The sequence below is a fragment of the Notothenia rossii genome, assembly GCF_949606895.1.
Source record: "Notothenia rossii genome assembly, chromosome: 7".
NCBI classification, from domain to species: domain Eukaryota; kingdom Metazoa; phylum Chordata; class Actinopteri; order Perciformes; family Nototheniidae; genus Notothenia; species Notothenia rossii.
The window spans coordinates 16,882,846-16,906,838 of record NC_136905.1 but is presented as its reverse complement, the minus strand read 5'-3'; the positions used below and the strand labels follow the sequence as shown (position 1 = coordinate 16,906,838).

The 23,993-nt window shown below is 44.4% G+C and overlaps 1 protein-coding gene across 14 annotated transcripts in view; it reads left to right on the top strand.

Annotated features, from left to right (window-relative positions):
* The window catches only part of grin2db (glutamate receptor, ionotropic, N-methyl D-aspartate 2D, b), a 118,740-nt gene that overhangs the window by 89,884 nt on the left and 4,863 nt on the right, over positions 1–23,993 (top strand). For 13 of the 14 annotated variants that reach the window (XM_079691321.1, XM_079691325.1, XM_079691319.1 and 10 more), the window contains 9 exons: positions 5–173; positions 1,632–1,785; positions 2,581–2,706; positions 3,555–3,784; positions 4,138–4,298; positions 6,569–6,638; positions 6,750–6,867; positions 10,929–11,164; positions 12,042–17,552. In XM_079691321.1, coding sequence (XP_079547447.1) covers positions 5–173; positions 1,632–1,785; positions 2,581–2,706; positions 3,555–3,784; positions 4,138–4,298; positions 6,569–6,638; positions 6,750–6,867; positions 10,929–11,164; positions 12,042–15,239 — 4,462 coding nt within the window. In that variant the 3' untranslated portion in view covers positions 15,240–17,552. Of the gene's footprint in view, positions 1–4; positions 174–1,631; positions 1,786–2,580; positions 2,707–3,554; positions 3,785–4,137; positions 4,299–6,568; positions 6,639–6,749; positions 6,868–10,928; positions 11,165–12,041; positions 17,553–23,993 lie in introns of those variants that run through there. The other variant, XR_013809953.1, reaches the window with a different exon arrangement.

The following is a 23,993-nucleotide window of genomic DNA, read 5'->3' as shown; positions in this document are numbered from 1 at the left end:
ACAGTGTCATCCATGAGGGCGTGGCTCCCATGAAGCAGTGCTGCAAAGGCTTCTGCATTGACATCCTCAAGAGATTGGCCAAGATTGTCGGCTTCACCTATGACCTTTACTTAGTGACCAATGGGAAACATGGGAAGAAAATTGATGGGGTTTGGAACGGAATGATTGGAGAGGCAAGTCCCTGCGTGTGTGCGTGTGTGTGTGTGTGTGTGTGTGTGTGTTGTGTGTGTGTGTGTGTGTGTGTGTGTGTGTGTGTGTGTGTGTTGTACGTGTGGGTGTGTGTGTGTGTGTGTGTGTGTGTGTGTTGTACGTGTCTGTACCTGTGGTTCTGCCTGTCTGCCTTTGTGAGCAATGTGTTCTCGATGTCGGTCCCGTGTCACTTCGCTCTTGTGAAGGTTGTTTGTGTGTGACTGTGAGTGTGTGTAAGTTTATATTTATGCCTCCGCATATGTTTTGTTGCTTTTTCAGTCAAGAAGCTGCATAGTAATATTTCTGTTCCTGGGACCTGGGTGACCAGTTAGACGCTGTGTGCCACATCAATCGTTTTGAGAGTTATGGCCACTTAAAACTTACCAAGACTCAGACAGCTGTCATTTATTACACAAACACACTTTTGCAAACACAAATACTGATATGGAGGCTAAAAAATGCACAGTTACATAATGTAGACAGAGAAGCTAGATGGCTAACATATACAACGAGCACGCAGTCTCTTACAGTCTGTTCATCTGCACAGACACAAACACGAAGAAGCACAAAAACACACACGTTTACAGACACCCCCTGGCTAGTTGTGATTTGTCCTTGATATTTTCGCAGCAATACACACTGGGGTTCATGATCTCCCATCAAGAAAAAAACAGAGATGCTGGCAGAAAAAAAAAACGAAACAGGCACACACAAACAAACAAGCGCACACACATGCTCACATACTGAGATCGATACGGCACTGCTGTTTCATTGAAGCAGCCCGCTGTTTCTATCTTTGTCCCAGAAGGAAACTTGCCAAACGCCAGTTGTCACAGGTTCCCAACAGTTCCACCACGCTCTCCTGCACTATCATTTATAACTTGAGCCGCGGCCAGCGCTGTCAGTCGAATCTATTTTCATATGCAAAATACCAAGCAATTTTTATTTACAAAAACTAATGTCTGTCTTTTGATCAGATATTCCAAAGCTGCCTTTCTTTGATCAGGTAATCCAGAGACTTGGCAAAGTTGAGGGGAGGGTGCTTTGCTTTCCGCTTCGCTTCATTTTTCTGCTGATTTGCTCTGAAGAGCGGATGTGCCATGTCTAATGTAGATTAACATTTCACTTGTACAATCAGCACACACAGCAGTTTTCAGGTTTTGTAGATGGTGGCAGGGGGGTGAAGGGCCCTACCCTCATTTTATATGCTAAAGAGATGCAGAAGAAACACGTGTTCAGTATTTGTACCAGATTGAATCCTTGGCCTTTTCCCATGCAGGCATATTTGAGGAAGTACAAAGGGTCAGGGTGCAGAAATGTCACCATCTCACCTGGACATAAACCTTTGTGAACTGTAAAAGATTGGTTTTGTCATTCTGAAACCTCCACAGGAATTACCCATTATTAGATTTCTGTCTCACACTGATTCTCGTTCCCTGTAGGTGGTGTACAAGCGAGCCGACATGGCCATTGGCTCGCTGACTATCAATGAGGAGAGGTCGGAGGTCGTGGATTTTTCCGTCCCCTTTGTGGAGACGGGGATCAGTGTCATGGTCTCCCGTAGCAACGGAACTGTATCACCATCCGCTTTCTTAGGTGAGGCGTGTTTGTGTGAGAAGCCCCGCTGATGTACAGAATCTAATCTAATCGGGAAGTGTTGAGTTTGCATAAAGCAGTCTTTGGCTGCTGGTCCTTACATCTAGATTAGCCCTTACTTTCTCTTAGCTGCTCGTGTCTTCACAACTTGTAGTTTCACTCTGTCAGCAGACTCGAGGCTCCGGCGGGAAAACATTTATTGGCCTATAGACTGCATCAAGATGATTGTTAAAAGAGAAGCAGTGTTAGGGGGAGCTATTTTCACTGCCTATGGTGCTCTTTCCCTTTGTATACAGTATATAGTACATAATGTGCCAGGGTTATTAAACGCTCTTGATCCTTCTATAAACCAGTTTTTAATTACCATGATCTGAAATCTGACTGTAGTTTTAGTCTTCAATCATATATTGAGTCTTCTCTCGTCTGTTCCAAGTGCACAGACTGAACTAGGAATGAAAGCTTTTATGTGCTCTGCTTCCCGCACTTGAAATAGCCTTCAAAAAACTTGAAACTAAGAGAATTGGCCTCTCTGTCTGATTCTAAAGCTCTTAAAGGAACAATTGTGACAATTGTCACTTTGCATAGTTATTTTAACATTATCTACAAATTAATGTATTTCTGTATTTGTTCTTGCTGTGATTCTTTTGCAATGTATTATGCTTTGTGAAAGTGATTGTTCACCTCAACTAATCTGGAAAAACAAATAATAATGATGATATTAATAATATATGAATGCAGTGGTTTAATAAGCCCTTGTGTTATATGTTAATTTCCTCCCTTTGCTTTATTTCAAAGAGCCCTACAGTCCCGCGGTGTGGGTGATGATGTTCGTCATGTGCCTGACCGTAGTAGCTGTGACCGTCTTCATATTTGAGTTCTTCAGCCCTGTGGGCTACAATCGCAGTCTCGCGAACGGCAAGAGTGAGTGACGGATCAAAGATGTCAGTCTTTCTGTCTGATAGATGGCTCTGCGTGCAGTCCGCTGCTTTTGCCACAGGGATGAAATTCAAATAGGATTTTTTTTGTATGATAATGAATTTTTTTGTTTCTTTTTAAAAAAAATTTTTATAATAATCTTGCTGTCTGATTGGTCAGTTGTCACATTCAGAATGCAGCGATTTACATTTTGAATGCGCTTCCCTAAATCCTTTACTGTGAGTGTGGCGAAGAGGACATTTTACCTTCAGTATGTTGAACTGCATCCAAGTATTCTCAATATTGAAGCAGCCATTTATTATTCAACAGCATAGTTTGTACCCCTGTGATATTCAGTATGCCTGATACCCGACTCGCCTCTTTTACTGCATGATTGCTGTGCTCCACATAATTTTACCTCTCTGTCATCCTCCTATATATCCCTCTCATTCACTCTCACCCCTCTCCTTCCTTCCTCCTTTACTCCTGTTGTATAAAGAGTGTTTGATCCCTTTGAATGGTGACTTGCACCATGTGGTTAAATCATTTGTAAGATTACGAACTGTAGCAGCTGAATTGAAGGCTGCAAACCGTAAAACGTATAGTCACCACTTTGTGAGCTTTGTTGTCAATGAGCATTTGAGGTATTTTCATATACAGTAAGCCTATTTTACAGATCATTCAGTGAAGTTTAATTTGATCGGATGCTGCATCTGTAGTCACACATTCATGAATTCACAATTGGGCCGTGTACGGGCTGGATCTGATCTAGAAAAAAAACTAATGTTACAACAATTCATTACGGTCTCTTTTTCCTCTCTTTTTTATATTTCCCACTGCATTATTTTGTCCAGAGGCTGGAGGCTCTACTTTCACTATAGGGAAGTCGGTATGGCTTTTGTGGGCTATTGTCTTCAACAACTCTGTGCCAGTGGAGAACCCCAGAGGAACCACCAGTAAGATCATGGTGCTGATCTGGGCCTTCTTCGCTGTCATCTTTCTGGCCTCCTACACTGCTAACCTGGCAGCCTTCATGATCCAGGAGGAGTACATTGACACAGTGTCAGGGCTCTCGGACAAAAAGGTACCTCGTTGCCGGAATGCTGATTAAGTAGGGGGAAAGCAGAAGGAGAATTAAAGTCTTAGAGTGAGCCAAATCCGGTGCATTTGAATGTTAAATTGATTAAAGCGCAGGAATTTAGAAAATGAATAAAATCGCATTTAACATAACTCAATTATCACAGTTCTTGAATGCTTTAAAGTCAGTACTAAATGCTTCTTTAAGTCCACACACTGCACTCTTCGGAATTGTTTGACTGTGCATGGAGTGTTGTAAGTCTGGAGAGTGGACAGAAATAGGTCAGGCAGATTGGTGCACAGCCTGGTGTGTCTCATGCCCCTTCCGTCTCCCTCCCTTGCCTCCCTTTGCTCCGATAGTTTCAGCATCCCGAGGAGCAGTACCCACCTCTGAAGTTTGGCACGGTGCCCAACGGGAGTACGGAAAAAAACATCCGCTCCAACTACCCAGACATGCACCAGTACATGGGCAAATACAACCAGAGAGGAGTGGAGGACGCCATAACGAACCTAAAGACTGGGTCCGTCTGCTTCAACATCTTATTCATTCCGTCACATTCACCTGTTTCTTTTTTTATCATCTAACTCTGTGTGTCTGCGTTTACATTCAAGCATGCTTTTCAAACTTTTGTTTCTAAGATCAGACATTAGATTTGATAAACAGAAAGTTGTTAGAAAAGGTTCACACCCTCCTGTGGTAAACCTAAAACTATATTTTAGTTTTCTTGAGAGATACAATCTCTATGCCAAATAAGTTTACAAGACAGCAATAACAATAACCAGGATGCTCATACAACAAATTATTAAGTGCTAATCCAGTGGTTCTGAAACTTTTTCTGTCAGGCCCCCCTTTTGGAGAAAAAGAAAAGTCGGGCCCCCCCAACACAAATAGTCAGACTCAGTGGCGGCGCCAGAGATTTATTTTGGGGGTGCTGTGGGGTAACTTGACGTTTCATAGAGGGTGCTCAAACATTTAGGATTTCCCATTAATGTACCGGTCGCTACAGTGGAATTTTCTACTGGAAGAATCCCCACGCATATACACAATATACCCGCGACTGTTACAATGAAGGCTCGATAATCAGCTCACGGCATATAGGTGTAAGCTGGGTTAAAGTGCCATTTTTATAGGTGGTGTGTGGACCTCACATAGGGGGGTCCGGGGGCAAGCTCCCCCGGGAAGATTTTTAAATATTTAAGTTAAAAGCATCAATCTGGTGCACTTTGAGAGCAAAATGAAGAGATCTATGGATACATCTCTCAACACAGAACTGTAAACAGATTTACAATTTCTTTATGGATATTTTACAAATCACTCCCCTTTTAAACTTTATTCTTGTTTTACTGTCATATAGTATTTCGTACTTGTTTTTCATTTATTCTCTTATTTATTTAATAACTATAATGATCATATAAACGTGTGCCTCGGAAATAATTGTTTACATTAATGGTGACCAAAACGTTTGAGACCCACTGAGATAACACTGAGAGAGTCCTTTAACTCACTGAGTCTCTCAGGAGAGGACTCTCCTCCACTTTGTTGTTGAAAAAACTCCTTATATCCGTTAGCGTAGCTCGCTAGTACCAGAAGCTAACATCAACGATCTCCGGTACCGGTGGCTCTCTCTCTCGCTCGCGCACGCAAACAAAATGGCTCGTTCCACACACACACAGAGCCGAGCTTTAATGAAACACAGAGACCCAGACGTAATAGTACTGTATCATATTATTTTCGAATCAATAATCTTTCAAAATATGATTTTTTTTTTTTTTATTTTAAATCTTTTTAAAAAAAAATGTATAACCATTTTTCCTACTGGTCTCTCGCGCCCCCCCCCCCCCCGTCATGCCTCTGCGACCCCCATATACGCAGCTGCATTCTTTTCAACTCTGAATAATATTTCAAATCTTTTGACACACTTTCTGCTTTCCTGCACATATTCTCTCACCTGTACTCTCTTTCTATCTCCACCTTCACCTCTCTCTCCACCCGCACAGTGCGAGCAGCATTCCCTCTTCAGTTTCTAGTAGAATCTCTATCACCCGTCATGTGTCGGATAATCCCAGTTTACTCTTTCCTAAGCCCCTGTCATCATTTCTCCCTCCCCATTCCACACCACAATTATGACTCGGTGTAAAATGAGAAACTCCTGCTTTTCTTCTTCCGTCTTTTTTCTCTTCCCTACTGCTTAGCCTTTCGTTCTTCTCAACCCTCATCTGCTCTTTTATCTTACCATTTCTCTCTTTTGGTCAATTCTTTCCCCTCCCAGTGTGCTTTCTCTGTGTGTCTGTATTTAAACTTTATAATCCTCATCACTCTCCGGCTCTATCCCATGTCTTTTCCCCCTGAAGTGTGTAAATCTTTTTCCCTTCTCTTTCTCTCTCGGCCTCTCTCTCTCTCCTGTCACTGCGCTCTTCGCACCATATAAATCCCCACCACCCTCCTCCTCCTCCTCCTCCTCCTCCTCCACCACCTTCCCGCTCCTTCTTACTCACACATCTTTCCCTGATCTCCTCCTTATTTTATTCTCCTTGTTTTCACGGTTTCCGCCAAACCTGCTTTACTATTCCATCCACCGTTCCTTGTTCTTGTTATGATTTAACTTTTCATGGCCTCTCTATCATTCCGTGTGCCTGTCTGCCGCATATGTTTGCACCCTAACTCTCTTCCCAGGTACATTGCAGAAATCCACCTTTCTTCCTCCTCCTCATGCCTCAGCCAGTCTCTCCATACCTCTGCGCCCTCTCTCCCAATAAATGATGAATGAATTCTCTCTTCATCCCTTTACAGGAAACTAGATGCTTTTATTTATGATGCTGCAGTATTGAACTATATGGCCAGGAAGGACGAAGGTTGTAAGGTAAGGGCACATTTACACAGGGCACTTTTGCTCACATACTAAGTTCAACGCACACATATCCCTGTCTCTTGGCCAGTTTTTGACCCTTCTGCACATTGTCCTTTTTCCAAGGTGATGACCATAGGCTCGGGGAAGGTTTTTGCCACCACAGGCTACGGTATCGCCCTGCACAAAAACTCACGCTGGAAACGTCCTCTTGACCTGGCCCTGCTGCAGCTGGTGGGAGATGGTGAGAACGATGTGAAGGGGAGGGTGGAGCGTAAAATAATTAGAACAATGGAGGGGCAATGGGAAGGTTATGGGTAAAATGACAGGATGGAGAAACGAGCGAAAGAGTAGCTCTAGGGTGGGGGGTGGATGGAGGACACAGGGGGTAGATGAATGATAGGATGAGAAGTGGATGGGGGGAGTGCAAGATGTGGTGAGCGTGATGGCTGTAAGGTGTTTCGATTGTGTGGGAATAATGGTGTGTAGGAGAGGGCTGACGACGATGGTTGAGAGGTTTGCAGGGCTTTTTATTGGCTACCAGAGAGGAGGGGAAAAGGAAGGAGATGTAGAAGCAAGAGGTCTATTGTTGGTTTCAAGCATTGAAGATATATGTTGACTTTGTGGTGAATGTTCAAATGTCACTCCTCATTTCACTCATCTCAATCTATCCCTCTTTCCCTTCTTCCTGCTCATGGGGTTACTGTTAGCAGACACAAATGTACTTGTTTGAGTCAGTTGTCATCACAAGTCTGTGGTGACAGATTCACACTCTTTACAGATTAGCTGATACTGACAGAGAGAGCGAGGAAGTGTGAAGTGAAGAGTAAATACAAAAACAAAGAGAAACACCTGAAAATACCCTGAACATGAGATGATAGCACAGAAGCAAGCAGAGATACAAAAACGGATCATACAGAATAATTAGATAATTGACAGCTATGAGGTATTATTATTATACTATTTGTCCGCTGCAAATACATGTGTATAGAATTAATACGTGGGAGGACAGGTCCTTGTTTTGACAGAGATAATCTGTTCTTTCATTAGTTGGCAGTTCAGTAATGCTTGATTCCCATTTACACAGTTTGCCACACAGATTTAATGTCTCAATCGGATGCTACTTGTTTGGCTTGTTCTTATGTTTTTAATCAGCTTTGCTTATGGTGTAGCGGACAAAGCCCTTTAGCTGCTTTCTGGCACGCGGACACTTTAGCTGCTCACACACTGATAATGCCAATTTGATGCCAATATCTATTAAATAAGACCATGGTCTGGAGCTGAATGTTGGACCTGAGAAATGTGTGTGTGTGTGTGTGCTAGAAAAACAGAGAGCCCAGACAGAGTTGACATGCTATGTCTGTTGTTTATTTTAATTTGAAGTGCATTCCCTTGTCCTTGCTTATGTTCTGTGCACCTCTTAGCATCAGCTGTGCACGCTGGATGGATCTGGGGAGTTTTGAACACTGAGGTTTCTGGTTGTAGGCAGGCATTATTGGAGTGGATTACTAAGGAAGAGGATTAGTTTGTTCTGATGTGGAGGGAGGGAGTGGGGGGTTCACTTTCAGCGTGCCCTCAAAGAATGCATCTCAACAATCGCCCTGCGGCTCAAGGAGTCTGCATCACACCTTCAGCCGGGCTAAATCATGTCACAGTGTTACATCATTATTGTACCATGCCGTGTTGAGTCATATCATTTTACAACTGCATTAGAGCGGCACTAGAGAAGTCCGCCGAGGCTTTGTCAGCCCTGTGAGTGTATTGTTGCTCCCTCTGGTGATTCATGGCGCGGCTTTAAGAGGAGGTTCATTGATCTCACTACAACTTGTATACTGATAAAGGCAGAACTGCTGAGTTGCAAGATTCCCTTTTTCTCCGCTTATCAGGTCCCCTTCTATTTTTTGCATAGTATCAGGATTTTGATTCGAATAATATATTATTCAGTGAGTAGATATTAAAAAAATGTGAGAAGCTGGCTTTACAGCTTCTGGCTCGCAGGGCAGTTTTTTTTTTCTCTCTTCAGAAATCTTGCAGTGAATGCCGAGAGGTTTGTCATGTTGTGATAAAAGCACAGTATTGTACAGGTCATGGTTTACTGCACAACAACTATGGAGCTCAGCGTCTCTGGACATGTCTGGCACCATGCCACATCTGGCACAATGAAAGCATGCACACAGGCACCTGCACTTTACACACAAATACAGTTTCCTTTATTAAATGATGTCTTTGTGCTGCATGCCAGCTTCGTGTTTGCAGTGTGCCAGCTCTACCTGACCTGAACTGCCAGTAACGACAGAGGTGGAGTGTGGATTTGACACACCTGTCAGATTTGGCAAGCATGAGCTGGCTGCGACTGAGAGCTAGAGACAACTGCCATCACAAAGGCCTAAGGGAGGAAAGAAACCTGCGTGGTGAAAAGAGTCGGATTGTAAAAGACGGAGAGGAAGAGCCACGAGATGAATCACTGGAAGTCAAATGGCAGGAAAGCCAGGAGATGAGACTTAGAGCTTGGAGAAAGGATTCGACTGGAGCTTGTGAAGTGGAGTACAGACATGAGACTACCTGTTTATCTGCGTCTTCACTAGGACACTTGCTGTTTTCACTTCAGGCGCCTGTTTGGACACACAGCTGTTACTGAAGGTCAATGACACCGATAAATCCTCTTCAATTGAGCTCCGCTCCGGAGTTAAAGACTGCATTTTGTGTCTTGGACTGTATGTTTGTATGAATAAATCAGAGGAAGGGAGTTGTTACCTGAGTCTGCCAGTGGGCTGCAGTAACGCAGTGTCCATCTGTTGCTGTAGCTGTAGACCACGGCTGATTGGCTAATGATGTTCTACAGGAGACACATTAGCCAGATCACACAGATGACTGATTCGGCTTCATCTAAGCTACGCAAGCTTGGTTAATGATGGCACAAATGAAAAGCTCAAGTTTTCGCAGAGCGGTGTTGTGTTGCAAGTGGGTGCGTGACTTTTAAACCCCACTCTAGCACTTTGACTTAGGGATAGAGCAGAGGCTGTAACATGCAGTTAAATGCAACCTTCACACCCGGTTATTGCAGGGCTGCTCATCCTAACATTGCTATTAATGTAGCAGCAAGCTCTCATTATGAGTCCTGTTGGAGAATACACCTCTTTAATTCCATCATGAATCATGCACTACATCCTCCAGCTGTCCATCACTATGGTTACACCAGCAACCCCTGCAGCCAATCACAGGTTTAGCAGGGCAGCTGAGATTCGTTAGGCCAGTGAGATCATAAATGAAGAGGTGGGTAGAGCGGTCTTTCCTGGTTCCTGGTAGGTTAACAGATGGGAATCTTGAATCCTCCAGAGCTTACCACCTTGATGGAGATTCTGACCATCCCTCCTGCACAATTAAATGATTATGATCTTCTCCCTCTGCCTCTGTCTCTGTCCCTTCCCATCATCTCTCTCTTCACAATTGCTCCTCTTTCTTTCTCCTCTCATCCTGTTCAAGCTGAAGAGTGTTCTTGCAGTTTGTCATAATAACACAATCTCAGCCTCTCATCCTCCATCTCTGCTTCCCTTGTTGCAGCTCCCTCCAACTCGCCCCGTGCCTCTGTCTGTCTCATTTCCCCTGATGCGCTCGTGGACAGAGAAAGAACGCCGCTTCCTCTCTCTCTCTGTAAAATATTCTTCTCAACTCTCTCATTACCTCTCTCCCTCTCTTCCATGCTTGTTCAACCTATCCCACCACCTCACTGTGGCTCCTGGTCTCCCTCTTCTCCTCCTCTCCTCATTTACTCTGGGTTACAATGTTGAGATTAGGTTGTCGGGGCCATTTTACTTCTCAGTGTTGCTTCATTGTTTTGGACTCTCTCTTTCTGTCTCGGGCGCCAACCTCTTTGTTACTTTGGACACAGTGCTGCTTTTTGTATACTGACCTATGACCTTGAGAAGTCACCTTGGATAATGGGCAAATGGCAAGCAATACTGTAGACTTGTACTTTAGTGCTTATTAGCCTTTTCTGTCTCCCTGTGTGCCCCTTGTCTCTTCCTATTGCCTCTTATATATATCATCAGTCTGTCCTTCCTTTCTTTCTCTACAACCTTGAAATAACCCCTAAATCCTACCAACATGATCCCGTCTCTTACTTCTTAACCCCTTTACCTCTTGTATTTTCCTTTCTTACTTTCCATTATTTTCTTTTTTGTATTAACATTGTGCATTTCTTCCTCCTCTTCTTTCTCTGTATGTTATCCTCCTTTAATTGTACCACCTTGTAACCTTATTCATTTCCCGCTTCCTGCTTCTCTCTCTCGTCCTCCCCCCTTCCAGATGAGATTGAAATGCTGGAGCGCCTTTGGCTGTCTGGGATCTGCCATAATGACAAAATTGAGGTGATGAGCAGTAAACTGGATATTGACAACATGGCTGGTGTTTTCTACATGCTGCTGGTGGCCATGGGCCTCAGTCTGCTGGTGTTTGCCTGGGAACACTTGGTCTACTGGAAGCTGCGCCACTGCATGGCCACCAGTTCTGGCAAATTGGACTTTCTCCTGGCAATCAGCAGAGTAAGTGCTTTTGTCTGTCAGTGTGCATGTGCGTGTGTGTGTTCAGCACACACAATGTCTTAGTGTTCTTCAGGCATTCAGAGTTTAAGCGTCTGACATTTGTATATCCACATTTCAACTGCTTATGTTTTAACTCCATTAAAACCCTTTTTAGTGGCATCGATGTGGTGTTTTAAAATTATAGAGCACTTAAACTACTCTTATCAGGACAACACGATTGATACCAAAGCTGTGCATGTAACCAGATGCACACACATGTGCCCTTATCTCTGACTCAGTCTGAGTGTGAGAAAGTGTGAGGTCGAGGGTCAATTCAATTCCACTCAGTCAATTCGGGAGATTAATTGAAATTCAATTCTGCTCACATCCTGGGTATCCTGTTCCTTTGACAGTGACCTTGACAGAAACAGCCCACACCATATGCATGTGATTATTGTAGCTACACAGATAATAATGTCTTCTTTTTCACTATCGTGGTTGTAATTTATGCATTTATGCATGCAATTTAATTAGGCAAACAATGCACAGCTGCACTATAAATAGGAATGGATGTTTTTCTGAAAAATAGCTATCTTGCATTTCTTTTGATAACTGGAACTTATTTGGACTTCTGTTTTATAATTTTCATCTCATCCACTTTCTCTGTCCCTATATCTTGCTTGTACATTCAGTAATAGAATGTATTTTGTACTTGTGGGGCATCTGTAAGCATGTATGTTGTTACATCTTTTGCCAATATATTCCTGCAACATTATCTCGAATACATTTTTTAGTTTGTATACATTTCCATTTCAGGAAATATTGTTTATTCAATTGTATTCCATTCTACACTGTATTTGAACTCTGTGTTTTTGTTTTGTGCTCCCTTTTTTCTCAGGGCATGTATAGCTGCTGTAGTTTTGAAGATGAAACAACGCCAGGTGGAAGTAAAACTTTGCCAACTCATCACCACACTGCCATGGTTACAGTTCCGTCCAAGCCGCATGTTGTCTCAACGTCTAAGACCAACCCAGTCATTGCCATGGCGCAACAGCAGCAACCACCGCAACAGCAGCAACCACAGCCCGTCTACAAGACACCTCTACCGGGCTCTCCTCCCACCGTGGTGCATTCTGGGACTGCACTGGGTCCCTCAAATGCCCCCATAGCTGGTGCACCCCTCCCTTGTTCCACCTTCCTGCCCCGGTCAGACCGCAGACTGGCCGTGGTGGATCGCTGGAGGCTGCCAAAAACCGCTGCAGCCACAAACCCATTGGCTGTAAGGGGGGCAATCACTGACATGGGACCCTTTGCACAGAAAGTCCCACCAAACTGGGCTTCAGCTGCTGGAGGGGGTGGGGGACTTGATGGCTATAAGAGATACTATGGTCCCATTGACCCTGAGGGACTGGGGCCCTGCATGGAGCAGCAGGCAGGTTCCCAGACCCCCAAGACTATGCCCAGGGGCCACCCCCAGCCCCCTCCAGCCAGTGTGGCCTTCTATTCAGAGAAGGGCGTAGATCATGGGGTGGGGAAGAAGGTGGTGGGAGGTGGCAGCGGAGGTCAGGGGAAGGGGGCCGTTAAACCTCTGGGCACTCCCAGATTGCCTTCTAAGAGTCAGGCCCCTCTGCCCCCTACACCCCCGCTGCCACACCCCTCTCCCCCTCTCCCCTCATCCTTCTGGAGGAAGCGCAGGCCCAAGAAACCCAAAGAGCCTGGAGGGCCTCTGTATGAAAACATTTTGCCACTGGGGCGGAGGGGAGGAGCACGAGATGGAGTGAGAGAGGGAGGAGGGAGGAGGGCACGCCCCCTCTCTCCCCCGCTCTCACTTCCTGTGCCAGTACCCCTCAGCCCCTCTTACACCCCTCCTTCGCCCTCTGCATCTTTGCACTATACGTCCTCCTCGTCTTCGTCGACCACCTCGTCCACATCCACGTCCTCATCTGCTTCATCTTCCCGCTCGACCTCTCCCACCTACTCTTACAGCTCCTCCAGGAGCACACGGGACAGGACTGGAGGAATAGATGGAGAGGATGACGATGACGATGAAGAGCTGACCGAAGAGTCGAGCCTCCTCCTTGGCAGGGGGAGGGAGAGGGAACGCTCAATCATCCGGCCTCGTTCCTTCAGCCAAGGGCGCCTGCCACCGCCCATTCCCCCCAGGAAACCCCGCACATCCTGGGGTGACAGAGAACGCGAACGAGAGAGGGAGCGGGGGGGAAGCCAACTGTCTCAGCTCCAAGAGTGGTGGGCAAGCTGGAGTGAGAGAGAAAGGGGTGGAGCAGGTGGAGATGCTGAAAGGCTAAAAAGGGAGAAGAAGAGGAGGAAAGAGAAGGAGAAAGAGAAGAAGAAGAAGAAAAAGAACAAAAAGAGGAAAAAGAGGGAAGAGAGGGAAAGGGAGCGAGAGAGAGAAAGGAAGCGGCGAAAAGTTAAAAAGAAGAAGAAGAAGGAGCTAAAGACAAAGAAAAGGAAGAAATCAATTGGGGGGAGACGCTCCGAGCCAGAGGAGGGAGATGGAGAGGCAGAGAGGGAAGGGGAGGCAGAAGGAGAGATGGAAGGGGGAATACAAGACTACTCGTTCTCTGCTCAGTATCGGAGCACATTCGGGGAGAAGGGACGGGATTCTTGGGAAGGAGACAGGGTAGAGAGAGGGAGGAGGGAGGGAGGAGATGAGGGCAATGAACAGGAGGACAGTAACAGGAGCAGGGAGAGGCGTCCCAAATCCTCACACTCTCATTCCAGACCTCGTATTCCCAGTAAGCGCTACCCGAACCTAAACAAACTGCCTGCATCCGTAAAGTTTTGGGTGAATGGAAGAGGAGATGATTCTAACACTCCTCCAACCTCCCTCCACCCACTGTTGCCCTCCTCCAAGAGGAGAAAAAGTGGAGGGGTGGAGAGAGATGACAGCGGGAGGTTAGGAGAGCGGCGACCTTTGTTAATGCATTATGAAAAAGAGAAGGCACAGACTAGAGAAGGGCCGTCCTTCCCTGAGTGGGACTCTGAGGATGAGGAGGATGATGAGGATGATGATGATGATGATGAGGAAGAGGAGGAGAGGGAGAGACAGAGGGAGAGGGGAAGGAGAGTAGGTAGGGGGGCAGTGTCTGAGTCAGAGAGGGACAGGGCCCGGGCAGAGGACAGTTATTCAGATGAGGGCTCGTCAGGGGAGTTTGGCCGTTTTGAAAGATACTGGGAAGGAGGTGCAGGGGGAGGCAGCGCTGGAATAGGGGGCATAGGCGGGGGAGGCTGGTTTTTTGGCACTTACCCCTCCAGAGAGAAAGGGGGGAGTATAAACAGTCGGGATGATTCGTTACTAGGAACTCGGGCAGAAGGGTGGATTGGTGCTGATTTCTTGGGTTCAGGGCCAGGAGTAGGTTGGGGCTCAGGGGGAGGGAGTGGAGGACTCAGCTCCCAGTGGCCACCCCCCCCTGCTGCCTTCCCTCCACCGAGGAGGTACTGGTCCATGGACAAGATCCCTGTGAAGGGAGAGAAAAAGTGGAAGAGTAGAGGAGGGAAGAGCAAGGGGCGATCTCGAGACAGAGGGGGAGAAGCAGGACGAGCCACCATGTGTTCCTGCAGCCTTTACCCACAGCCCCATCCTTACCCCCATCCCCACAGTCACTCGCACGCCTCCCACTCCAAGAGAGGAGCCACAGCGCTTTCACACAGCCAGGAAGAGCTTCTCCCCCATTGCCACAGCTTCAGCGGGGGTTCTCGCCCCAAGCCTCTCCCCCCAAAACCAGATTCCAGTCAGGCCAAATCAGGCAGCCAATCTAACCTCAGCCTCAGCACACAGCCCATGGACCATCCCCCTCAGCCCTCACCCTCTCCACCCCAGCAGCCGTCCATGTCTCCCACTTCTCTCCCGGTCCCCATCCCGCCTCCACCCTCTTCATCCTCCGTCCCACCCCCAGCAGGGGTCGGGATGGTGGGCCAGGCTCAGGCTTCGGCCAGTGCCAAGCTCCAGTATCAGAGACTTCGGTCGGTGCCACAGCCACGGAGGTTCTACTCCCCACACCTGCCGCTCAAAGCCAAGAGCCTTTGCTCTCGCCGAGGGTCGGCCCACTTCTCCAGCCTGGAGAGCGAGGTATGACAGGGGGACAGGAGAGAGGGAGACGTGGGAGCGAGCACCACTACGATTGAGAACCGTGGTGCCATGGCAGCTGAAGCCAGGGACAACAGCAGAGATATGGCTGCCTTGGTGACCATTGGTAATCAATTGGCGACCATCACTGCGGGAACTAACATGGACAGTAGTTCTACTGCGAGCACTACTCTGTGTGAGAGCAACGCAACCGCCACCTGCTCCATCGTTCGCGTTCTCGTGAGGGCGACAGTGAGACGCCACACCAGGGTGAGCTACATCCGCTTGGATGACGACGAGAGTGAAGGCGAGACTGCGTTTGCGGGGACGGCAGCTCCCGAACTTCTCCTCCGCTCAGAATTGAGCTTTGTGATGTCATCTTCGGTTCTCCTCCCCTCCCAGAGTCACAACTATGGATAAGAGTAGTGTCCGACTTGTGAGTAATGATGTCATATTTGTACACACACATGCACGAGCACACACACACGTAAACACAAAGATTTATGCTCAAAACGTCTCCCTCCCTCTGGCTTTGAGAACACTCCTCTATGGGACGTGAAGAGACCCACACTCTCCCAAAAGATGCCAGTGCTTGGTCAACGACTCTGGCTCTTTGTCCTCATTGGCTGTTGGCTTTTGAACTGGATTGGTGGATTACTTCTTGGAGAGACTGCCCCCTCTTCTTCCTTTTTGTAAATCAGTTGATATAAAAAGCAATGCAGTCAACTCTCTCATGCACTCTGCCTGAACACCTTTCACAGTGAGGAAAGTGCTATTTATTTGCCCTTTGACCTCCTTTGACACCATCAGACCCATCTAGCTCCACCCCAGGACCATCTACTTGATGTCATGTTTTACTAAAAATACTTTTAATAAGATTGAATCCCTTCTCCTCCTGCCTGCGGGAGCTTGTCATTTCTCCTCTGGTCCAACCAGAGCTGCTCCAACACAGTTGAGTATTTGAACAACAAACTGAACTTTAAAAGAGAAATAACAATAAGAACAAAAAAGACATGTAGCAGATTTTTTTTTACGTCTGTCTTTTCTTTTCTTTCTTACTCAGACTTTTCTCCCCTTGCCCTATTTTTTAATATATGAATATATTTCTCTCACTGTGTTAGTGTTTTAATAAAGAGGAGGCTGGATGTGGCTAGTGTTGGAAGTGGGAATAATTTGAAAGCAGTGCCAAATTTCCACTCAACAGCTTTTTAGCAAGATTGATTTCCAAGAAATATGTTTTCATAGATATAGACCCATCTTTTCTTTCCACACGTGAACAATGCATACTTCACCATCATGTAAGTGGAGCAAGTGGATGATTGGTGCAATATCTGTAATTGGCACTAGATGGCTGCATAATATTCAAATTAGCTTTGAAGACAATTGTGCAGGAGGCTTGGAGTCATTTTAATAATTGTAGCTACATGTTACAGAGCAAGGGGTGTGCAGCTATGAACTTTATTATTTTTATGAAAGTGGCCAGTTAAGATTTATCAAGATGAAGTAAGGGGAATTAAAACTAAGTGCAGCTCCCTTAGGATGTTATTGTATTCCACTTTTATATTGCAGAGTTTGTAGATGATGGATTATATGAAGCACAAGTTTCATTGTATTTTTCAGACATGCGTGCCATAGTTGTAACTGCACAATCTAACGGAAATATATTTTGCTGATATGTATAAAACTATTACCTTGATGTTAATTCATATTGCTATTATGGACAATAAAAGTCACCGTTACCAAGGTTTAAATAACATAGAACCACAGATACTTGTGCTGGGGAAATGATCCTGTATTTTGACTATTTCCTTTCGGAGAATACAGGAAGACTGGACGATATACTGTGAACGTTTTGAGATCCAATTTGAGGTGCATATACAAGAGCTGAGATTTCACTGAATGCAATCAGTATTAACTCCTGTTATCAAGATTATCAGATGACTGTTTGACTTTGAGCAATATTCCCACCTTCAATGTGACAGCGATGCAATGGCACATCTGTTTGCATCTGAAACATTGTAATTGTTTTTCCTCTAGATCATTTGTTTCAGCCAGAGTCAGATGTTCCACATCTTCACTGATCCTCGTATAGGTACAATCAGTGTAATCTAATTTGCTCATATGTGATTGTAATAAATTAGTTAAAGTCCACAGCACCTGGCTCTGGCTGACCAATATGAATACCTAATGCTATGTGTTCGAGGGAAAGTAGTGAACTGTAGCATTGTACCTTCTGTGAGCTGTGCCAAAAGCCATCTACTGTGTAAACTGTGCCAATGTTGCCAACATTGCAATGCATAAACCCCATTTTCATAAGGTCAACATATCCACCTCATTTCTCACACTAAGACCAGCCACAGCCCAGCTCTTCTTCTATTGTAGTTGAATGTAGCTTTGACATGATGTAGCAAAAGAACACCTACTTTTAGACTTTGTAGCTTTTGGATGCTGTTGATAATGGCTAGATGGAGGGGGGGGGGGGGCGGGGATGGGGGTGTTGACCTGCTATGAGAGGGACTGTGCGTTGTGTTTGTGCATGTCGTCACAGATCGAAGGGTTAGTTGACCTTCTCAATTCCCCTTTTAACTACTCCTTTGCCCTAAGATGAGGGAAGACTGTACCTTTTATCTGCACATGGATTGCTTTTTATCTAGGTCTGTGTGGGGCAATTTTTAACAACAATCTGTCTTTGTTTTTTAGAGAAATGCTTTTGCCATTTCCTATTCTTTGGACAGCCCCAAAATCACTGCATGTTTAGCTGAATGAAATCTCAAAGATTTGTGGTGGGAGGGTTGTGTAGTTCAATTGTAGCAAATGCTTAGGACCCAGGGCAGCCACCTTTCAGTGAGGTAGTACTTTCGCTCACTCTGCACCACCAACTGTGGAAACCACGGCAACTGTTCGACTGCTTTCTGTGTAGTAGAGCAGTCATTTTCAATCAATCAACAGGGCTTTAACCTGGTATGTCATTGAGCATTTTTTATTTCTATTGAGGCGCTAATACTTAAGTCTGTGACTGCATGAACAGAAGTGACTCTTAAAAACCCTCTGGCTTATTTATTTTTGTTTTATTTATTTATTTTATGCTGAGAAAAAAGAATATATTAAAATATACTATGTTTTTGAGAATGTACCATGTTATACTGTGATTTAACTGAGATATTTTATTGTATGAAATTATCATTTGAATTCTATCATTTATCTATAAAGAAATATATATGTACAAATAAATATATACATATATATACATACAGGTATATATATATATTAGTTAAGTTTGGTATATTTGGAGGAAGTGTTAGATGAAATAGTTTTAAATGTTTTAGCTTTGTAGCGATTCTAGACACTGAAATCATTTTTGAATTTCGATTCCTCCTATATGACTGTGAAGACATTAGTGCCTGTGACAAAAAAGACAAGTAAAAGTCTAAACTCTCTATTCATCTGTATCTACTATAGCTATCAGTCTGTCACTCCTCTCGTACTACCTAACATCACATTTTGACACTCGCTGCTTTTACACATAAGTATGTTTCTCTCACACAGTTTCCTGTCTCTTGCTTTCTGCTGCTTTCCTCTGCATTTCATCCTCCTGGTTTTCATTAACAAGCTCTCAACATCTTTCACCTTTCTTTTTAAAGTTTTATCATATGGTGATCACATCTCTTTGTTAATTAACCCGACCATCGACCTTTCGCTTTTTTTCTTTCGTCACTTTAAAAAAAAAATCAGCTCATTCCTCTGTCCGTCTCTCACTTAGCAAAAAACAGAGACCAGTAGATACTGTGTTCTTGCTCCTTTTGACTGATTGTTGATGATGATGATGATGATGATCAATTAATTGATTGATGAAATAATTAATGAACGATGTTACTATTACTGATGTGACTGAAGTGTGTATCTGACGACCATGCCACTGTAGCAAGTCTGGGCTGTACCACACCACCAGCGAGCAAATGAGGCCACAGTTACTATGGTGTTGCCATGGCATTTTCATGGTGTTGCCATGGTGTCCTCTGCACCACCACCACCTGGTGCCTGCTGGGTAATATAGCATAATGTCCTTCACTTTCCCCAAAGCACTGGTCAAAGATCTGCTATGCTCCCCTCTGCTCAGTCCTGAGCTTAATCGGTGTAAGGTGAAATATTCAAACACTCCCTTTGTAAGAGTGCTGAGGGGCAGCATGGTTGTGAAGAATATGCTGTCTATGCTGATCTAGACTGGACTGGTTTGGCTTGAAGTGTCTATGATAAAGTCTTGATATCATGTTGATCACCCTAATCCTTAAATCATCAGCTTGTGCTGCCCTGCATGTAATTCCAAAAGCTTCATATCACTGATAGCCTCAAACCAGTCAGGACAGACTTGTGTCTTTACGTGTGTTTTTCTTGTACTTAATGTTCCTTTTTATGTTGAAAGGGTACATGCCATTTACTGTATGTGTATAGCATGTGCATCAATCCTTTGTAAAAGCCCACTGCAGCATGATTCTGTAGCACTCTCCTTTCCTCTCCCTCAATTTTTCTTCTCCTGATTTTTCTGAAAAACACTAACACACACTTTGCTGTGCATGCATATTTAACACACAATGCGCACATCACTCAGCCAATGATCCTCATCTTCCTCTAGCCCTCACTAAGCTGCAGCATTGCCTCAAGTAGTCCGATCATCCCACACAGGAACATGTGTGGTTTCACACACAAAGCACGCCACACACAAACTGTAACTTCTCTAATTTCTTAAAAATTGAGTCTTTTGTGGAAGATATGGTTCACAGATTTGGTTATCGGAATGAGTTGAGTAGATTCTGTGTTATGCTGGTTTCAAGCTTTTCGTCTATTGAGTTTGCCTTATAGTCCTGCACTCTGCTTTGCACCATCCTGCCTGTTCTGATCCATCAATTCCTGTTTAGAGCAGTCAGGTTCAATCTCTTTTTATTTTGCTGACTTGCCCCTCTTTTGATTTACCTTGTTCCCCTAATCTGCTTTGATTCATCAGATTTACTGTCTGGTCAAATTGTGTGTATTGAACAGTCCAGTCCAGCCTAGTGCAGTGTTCTCCAGGCGAGACTAGTGCCTGAGTTTGTAAGAGATCCTGGTGAAGCCTCAAGCTCATCCCTTCTCTTTTGGCCCGTTACCTGGGAGGCAATATGTGTGGTGCTCCAGAATTCAAACAGGGTCTTCATTGGCTGATTCGGCCATGAATTATATCAAGGAAACACAGGAGTGCCACACGTTGCACTCACCAGGTCTAGGGTTTGCATGTTGCACCATGAAAAGCTTATCCTTCCGCAGTGACAGGGCACATATACCCACAGAAACCAGTGTGTGTGTGTTTTCAGCATTGTGCAAGGCCCAGTTCTGCTCTAGTAACCTCGCCAACACTATAGGCCTACTTACGGGTTGCTAAGGCGGGTTGCTAGCAGGGTGATGTTGCTCCTAGCCCAGACTGGTCTGGTCTAATGCCCTAATTTAAATGTGTTAGTTTATTTGACATTGTCTGTCTGGGGTGGGGCTGGAGGGTCAGTGCTGCACTTACTTCCTGAGAATTGCTTCATAAAATATGATTCTCTTTAATTAATGCCAGTGGTGCTGTGTTTCCTTCCATTTCTTTTGTCACAAATGCGATTATAAATAAGGGGCTTTGAGATTGAATTTGTGCCGTGTGTGTTTTTCTCTTGTGATAGTATTTTCCATACAAGCTATTACCCAGTCAGAACTCCTTCAAAGTAAATTTATGGAGAGCTACAAAGAGTAGTTTCTTTGGCATTCTGACCGGCAGTCCTCTGCCAAATTGTGTGTGCGCTGTATTCTGTGTGTGTATGTGCATGCTTGCTTGCATATATTTCTCAGAGGTTTCTCGGTTCTTGTCAGACTTTTGCTTTGATCTGGCCAGAGCTGACCTAACATAATCCACTGCTTTCCCCCTCAAAGAGAGCAACACACCTAAAACTCTGCATCAACTCTCAACCTCAACTAACAGCGGCCGAGTCCGAGCCGTCTGACCAGCTCTGTAGAACCACAACAAACAGATGTGTTTCTGCTGATCAGAACAGCATTTCAAACAGTCCTGACCCTGATGCAGCTTTTCTGGAATTCATCCATTGACCCGTGTTGAATAATGTTTTCATAATAGCCTTTTAGGTTATTGTTTTTTCTTATGGTGTCTTAAGGAATAGATCCAATTGGATGTCAAAAACAAACAAACAAAATCTGACTTTCATCGTCCTTTGTGGAAAATCTTTAATCTGTTTCAAAGCTAGTTATACATATCTTCACAAATACGACTAGGTACTTTAAAAAATGCTCCTCAACCAAGCATGACAAAACATCTAAACAGTACATGACATATAATATTCTTCAAGAGTGTTGATGGGGATATTAAATATGTTTTGCTCTGCTACCGATGCGCCTGCGATCTGCTAATTAGCCATGCTTTGTCAGCGTGATGGGCTAATGGCTAATTGCATTGTGAGGCCTCTGTGTGTACATGCAGTAATGACTTAACGCTCTAATAAGATTGAGTTACAGGCAGTTGGATCAAGGTCCCCAAACACTGATCTGAGGTCAGTGTTATGCTTTCTCTCTAATGGCTGTGATGGGATAGTGGAGGAGATAAACTGATCTTTGATCTCCCACGTGGGAGTTCCTATCAATCATACGATCATTTATCTTAGTGTTGGGAACGGTTAGATGCCAGCAGTGATGTATTTGCTTTAGAGCTTTTTTATGAATTATAGAATACAGGAAAATACTTTCATTTGATTATATGTACATTATATTTAGTGAATGCTACTCAATTATGCGTTTCATATTGAAGTTGTAAAAAAAAGCATGATCTGGATTGGTCAGGTCAGTTGATTAATATCTGCACCCAACACAGCTATCTATCTCTGTTCAACTCCCCACCTGCTCCATTGTTTTCCCCTCCATCTTTCTTCTCCTCCTGCTACAGCACCTCCCAGTCTTGAAATCACTTCTTCATGGTCACACACACACACACACACACACACACACACACACACACACACACACACACACACACACACACACACACACACACACACACACACACACACACACACACACACACACACACACACACACACACACACACACACACACACACACACACACACACACACACACACACAGTACAGTAACACACTAACACACACACACGAGTGGTGTGTGTGGGAATGTACGGAGTGTGCTGCGTCCCTGCTGAGGTGCAGCAGATTGATCCTGTACTGATCTGCCACCGGGTCCCTGGGGATTTGTAACGCATGTCTGTGGTGCAGGGCTTAACACTTTCTTTCACTCTCTTTATGCCTTTGTCTCTCTCTATCTCATTCTGTCTCTCTCTAGCGACACTAGCACTGTCTCTTGCTATGCAGTGCAGTGGCCCTTATGCTCCTGCACACCTCTCTCCATCTCTCTCAGTAGTCTGCCAATAACAGGTTCCCCTTCGTCTCTCTGTTTTGATTTTCTTTCAATTCTATTTCCCCTGACTGACTCTGTCATTTCATTTATTCTCGGCTCTACTCTATCTCTGGTTATCCCTTCCTTAAAATCATTCTGTTGTCCCTGTGGATGTCACTCTCTAGCGCATTTTTATTGATAATTTCTCTATTGTTCCTTTCGGTTCTCTTTTCCTGACTGTGCTGTTTTCCTTACATTTAATCCTTATGTTTAAGAAATATGCTGAGTAGTTAAAAAACTATATTAATTTACATCTGCACACACTGCTCTCACACGTGCAGTACATGTGGAAGGGGAGAGCTGTTTCCCTTTCATCATGTGTGCAGCGCCGGAGGGTTCTACAACCCATCGGCTTGATCTCTGAAGTTAAAGAAAAAACACCCAAGAAGCACCCTTTCATCTCGTGCTTTTTCCCTCAGCTACAAAGCCAATCTCTTGCTTCACACGCGCCACACTGGACCACGACGAGGGACAAATGAGCTAACTGACCTACAGCTACCTCACTGTGTGTTCATGTGTGAGAGATCATGTGCACAAACATGTCTTTTGTTTCTGTTGCATGTGTGTCTGCTAGCATGTTGGCATGCTTTTTATTATTCCCTGCAGAAGCAGCTGTACAATATGTGGCTGTTTGAGTAGTTGTAATGAACAGTATGTTTACACAATAATGCAAATACCCAATTAATGCGAATTCATACCCTTACTTTGGTTGCCCAGGATCTCTTCAGATTTTTAAACTCAATTTATTATACACACTGAAGCAGCTTGTGTTGCCTGTTGTTGTACTCATTGTACAGAATGCTCATGTGGTTCATCGCGCCCCAGCAAAGAGATACATCAAATATTTTTGTTAATTATCAAAAAATTATGTAGACTAGGGATGTATCTTAGAATTATTGTCATCATCAATATGAATATTTTATTGATTCGTTTTGTTTCAATAACATGACAAAATATTGAAAACATCCCAATAACAATTCCCTAAAACCCAAGGTGCCTAACCAACAGTCCAAAGGAAAGCACAAGCACATTACAAAACCTGGAGCCAGAGAAAGTTTGGAAATATTGCTTAAAAAGTTGAAATAAATAATCTATTGTCTATTGCTAATACACTTTCTGAGTGAACTGAACAGTTATTGGACAAATCAGTTTAGCAGTGTAGGTAACAATTTGTTCTACTTTATTTGTATGTCATGTTGAAGCTTTGTGTCATTGAGATGAAGAGGTAACATCAAAAGGGCACAAGTTTAGTGTGTGCTGTGGGCAGTATGTTTGGACAAA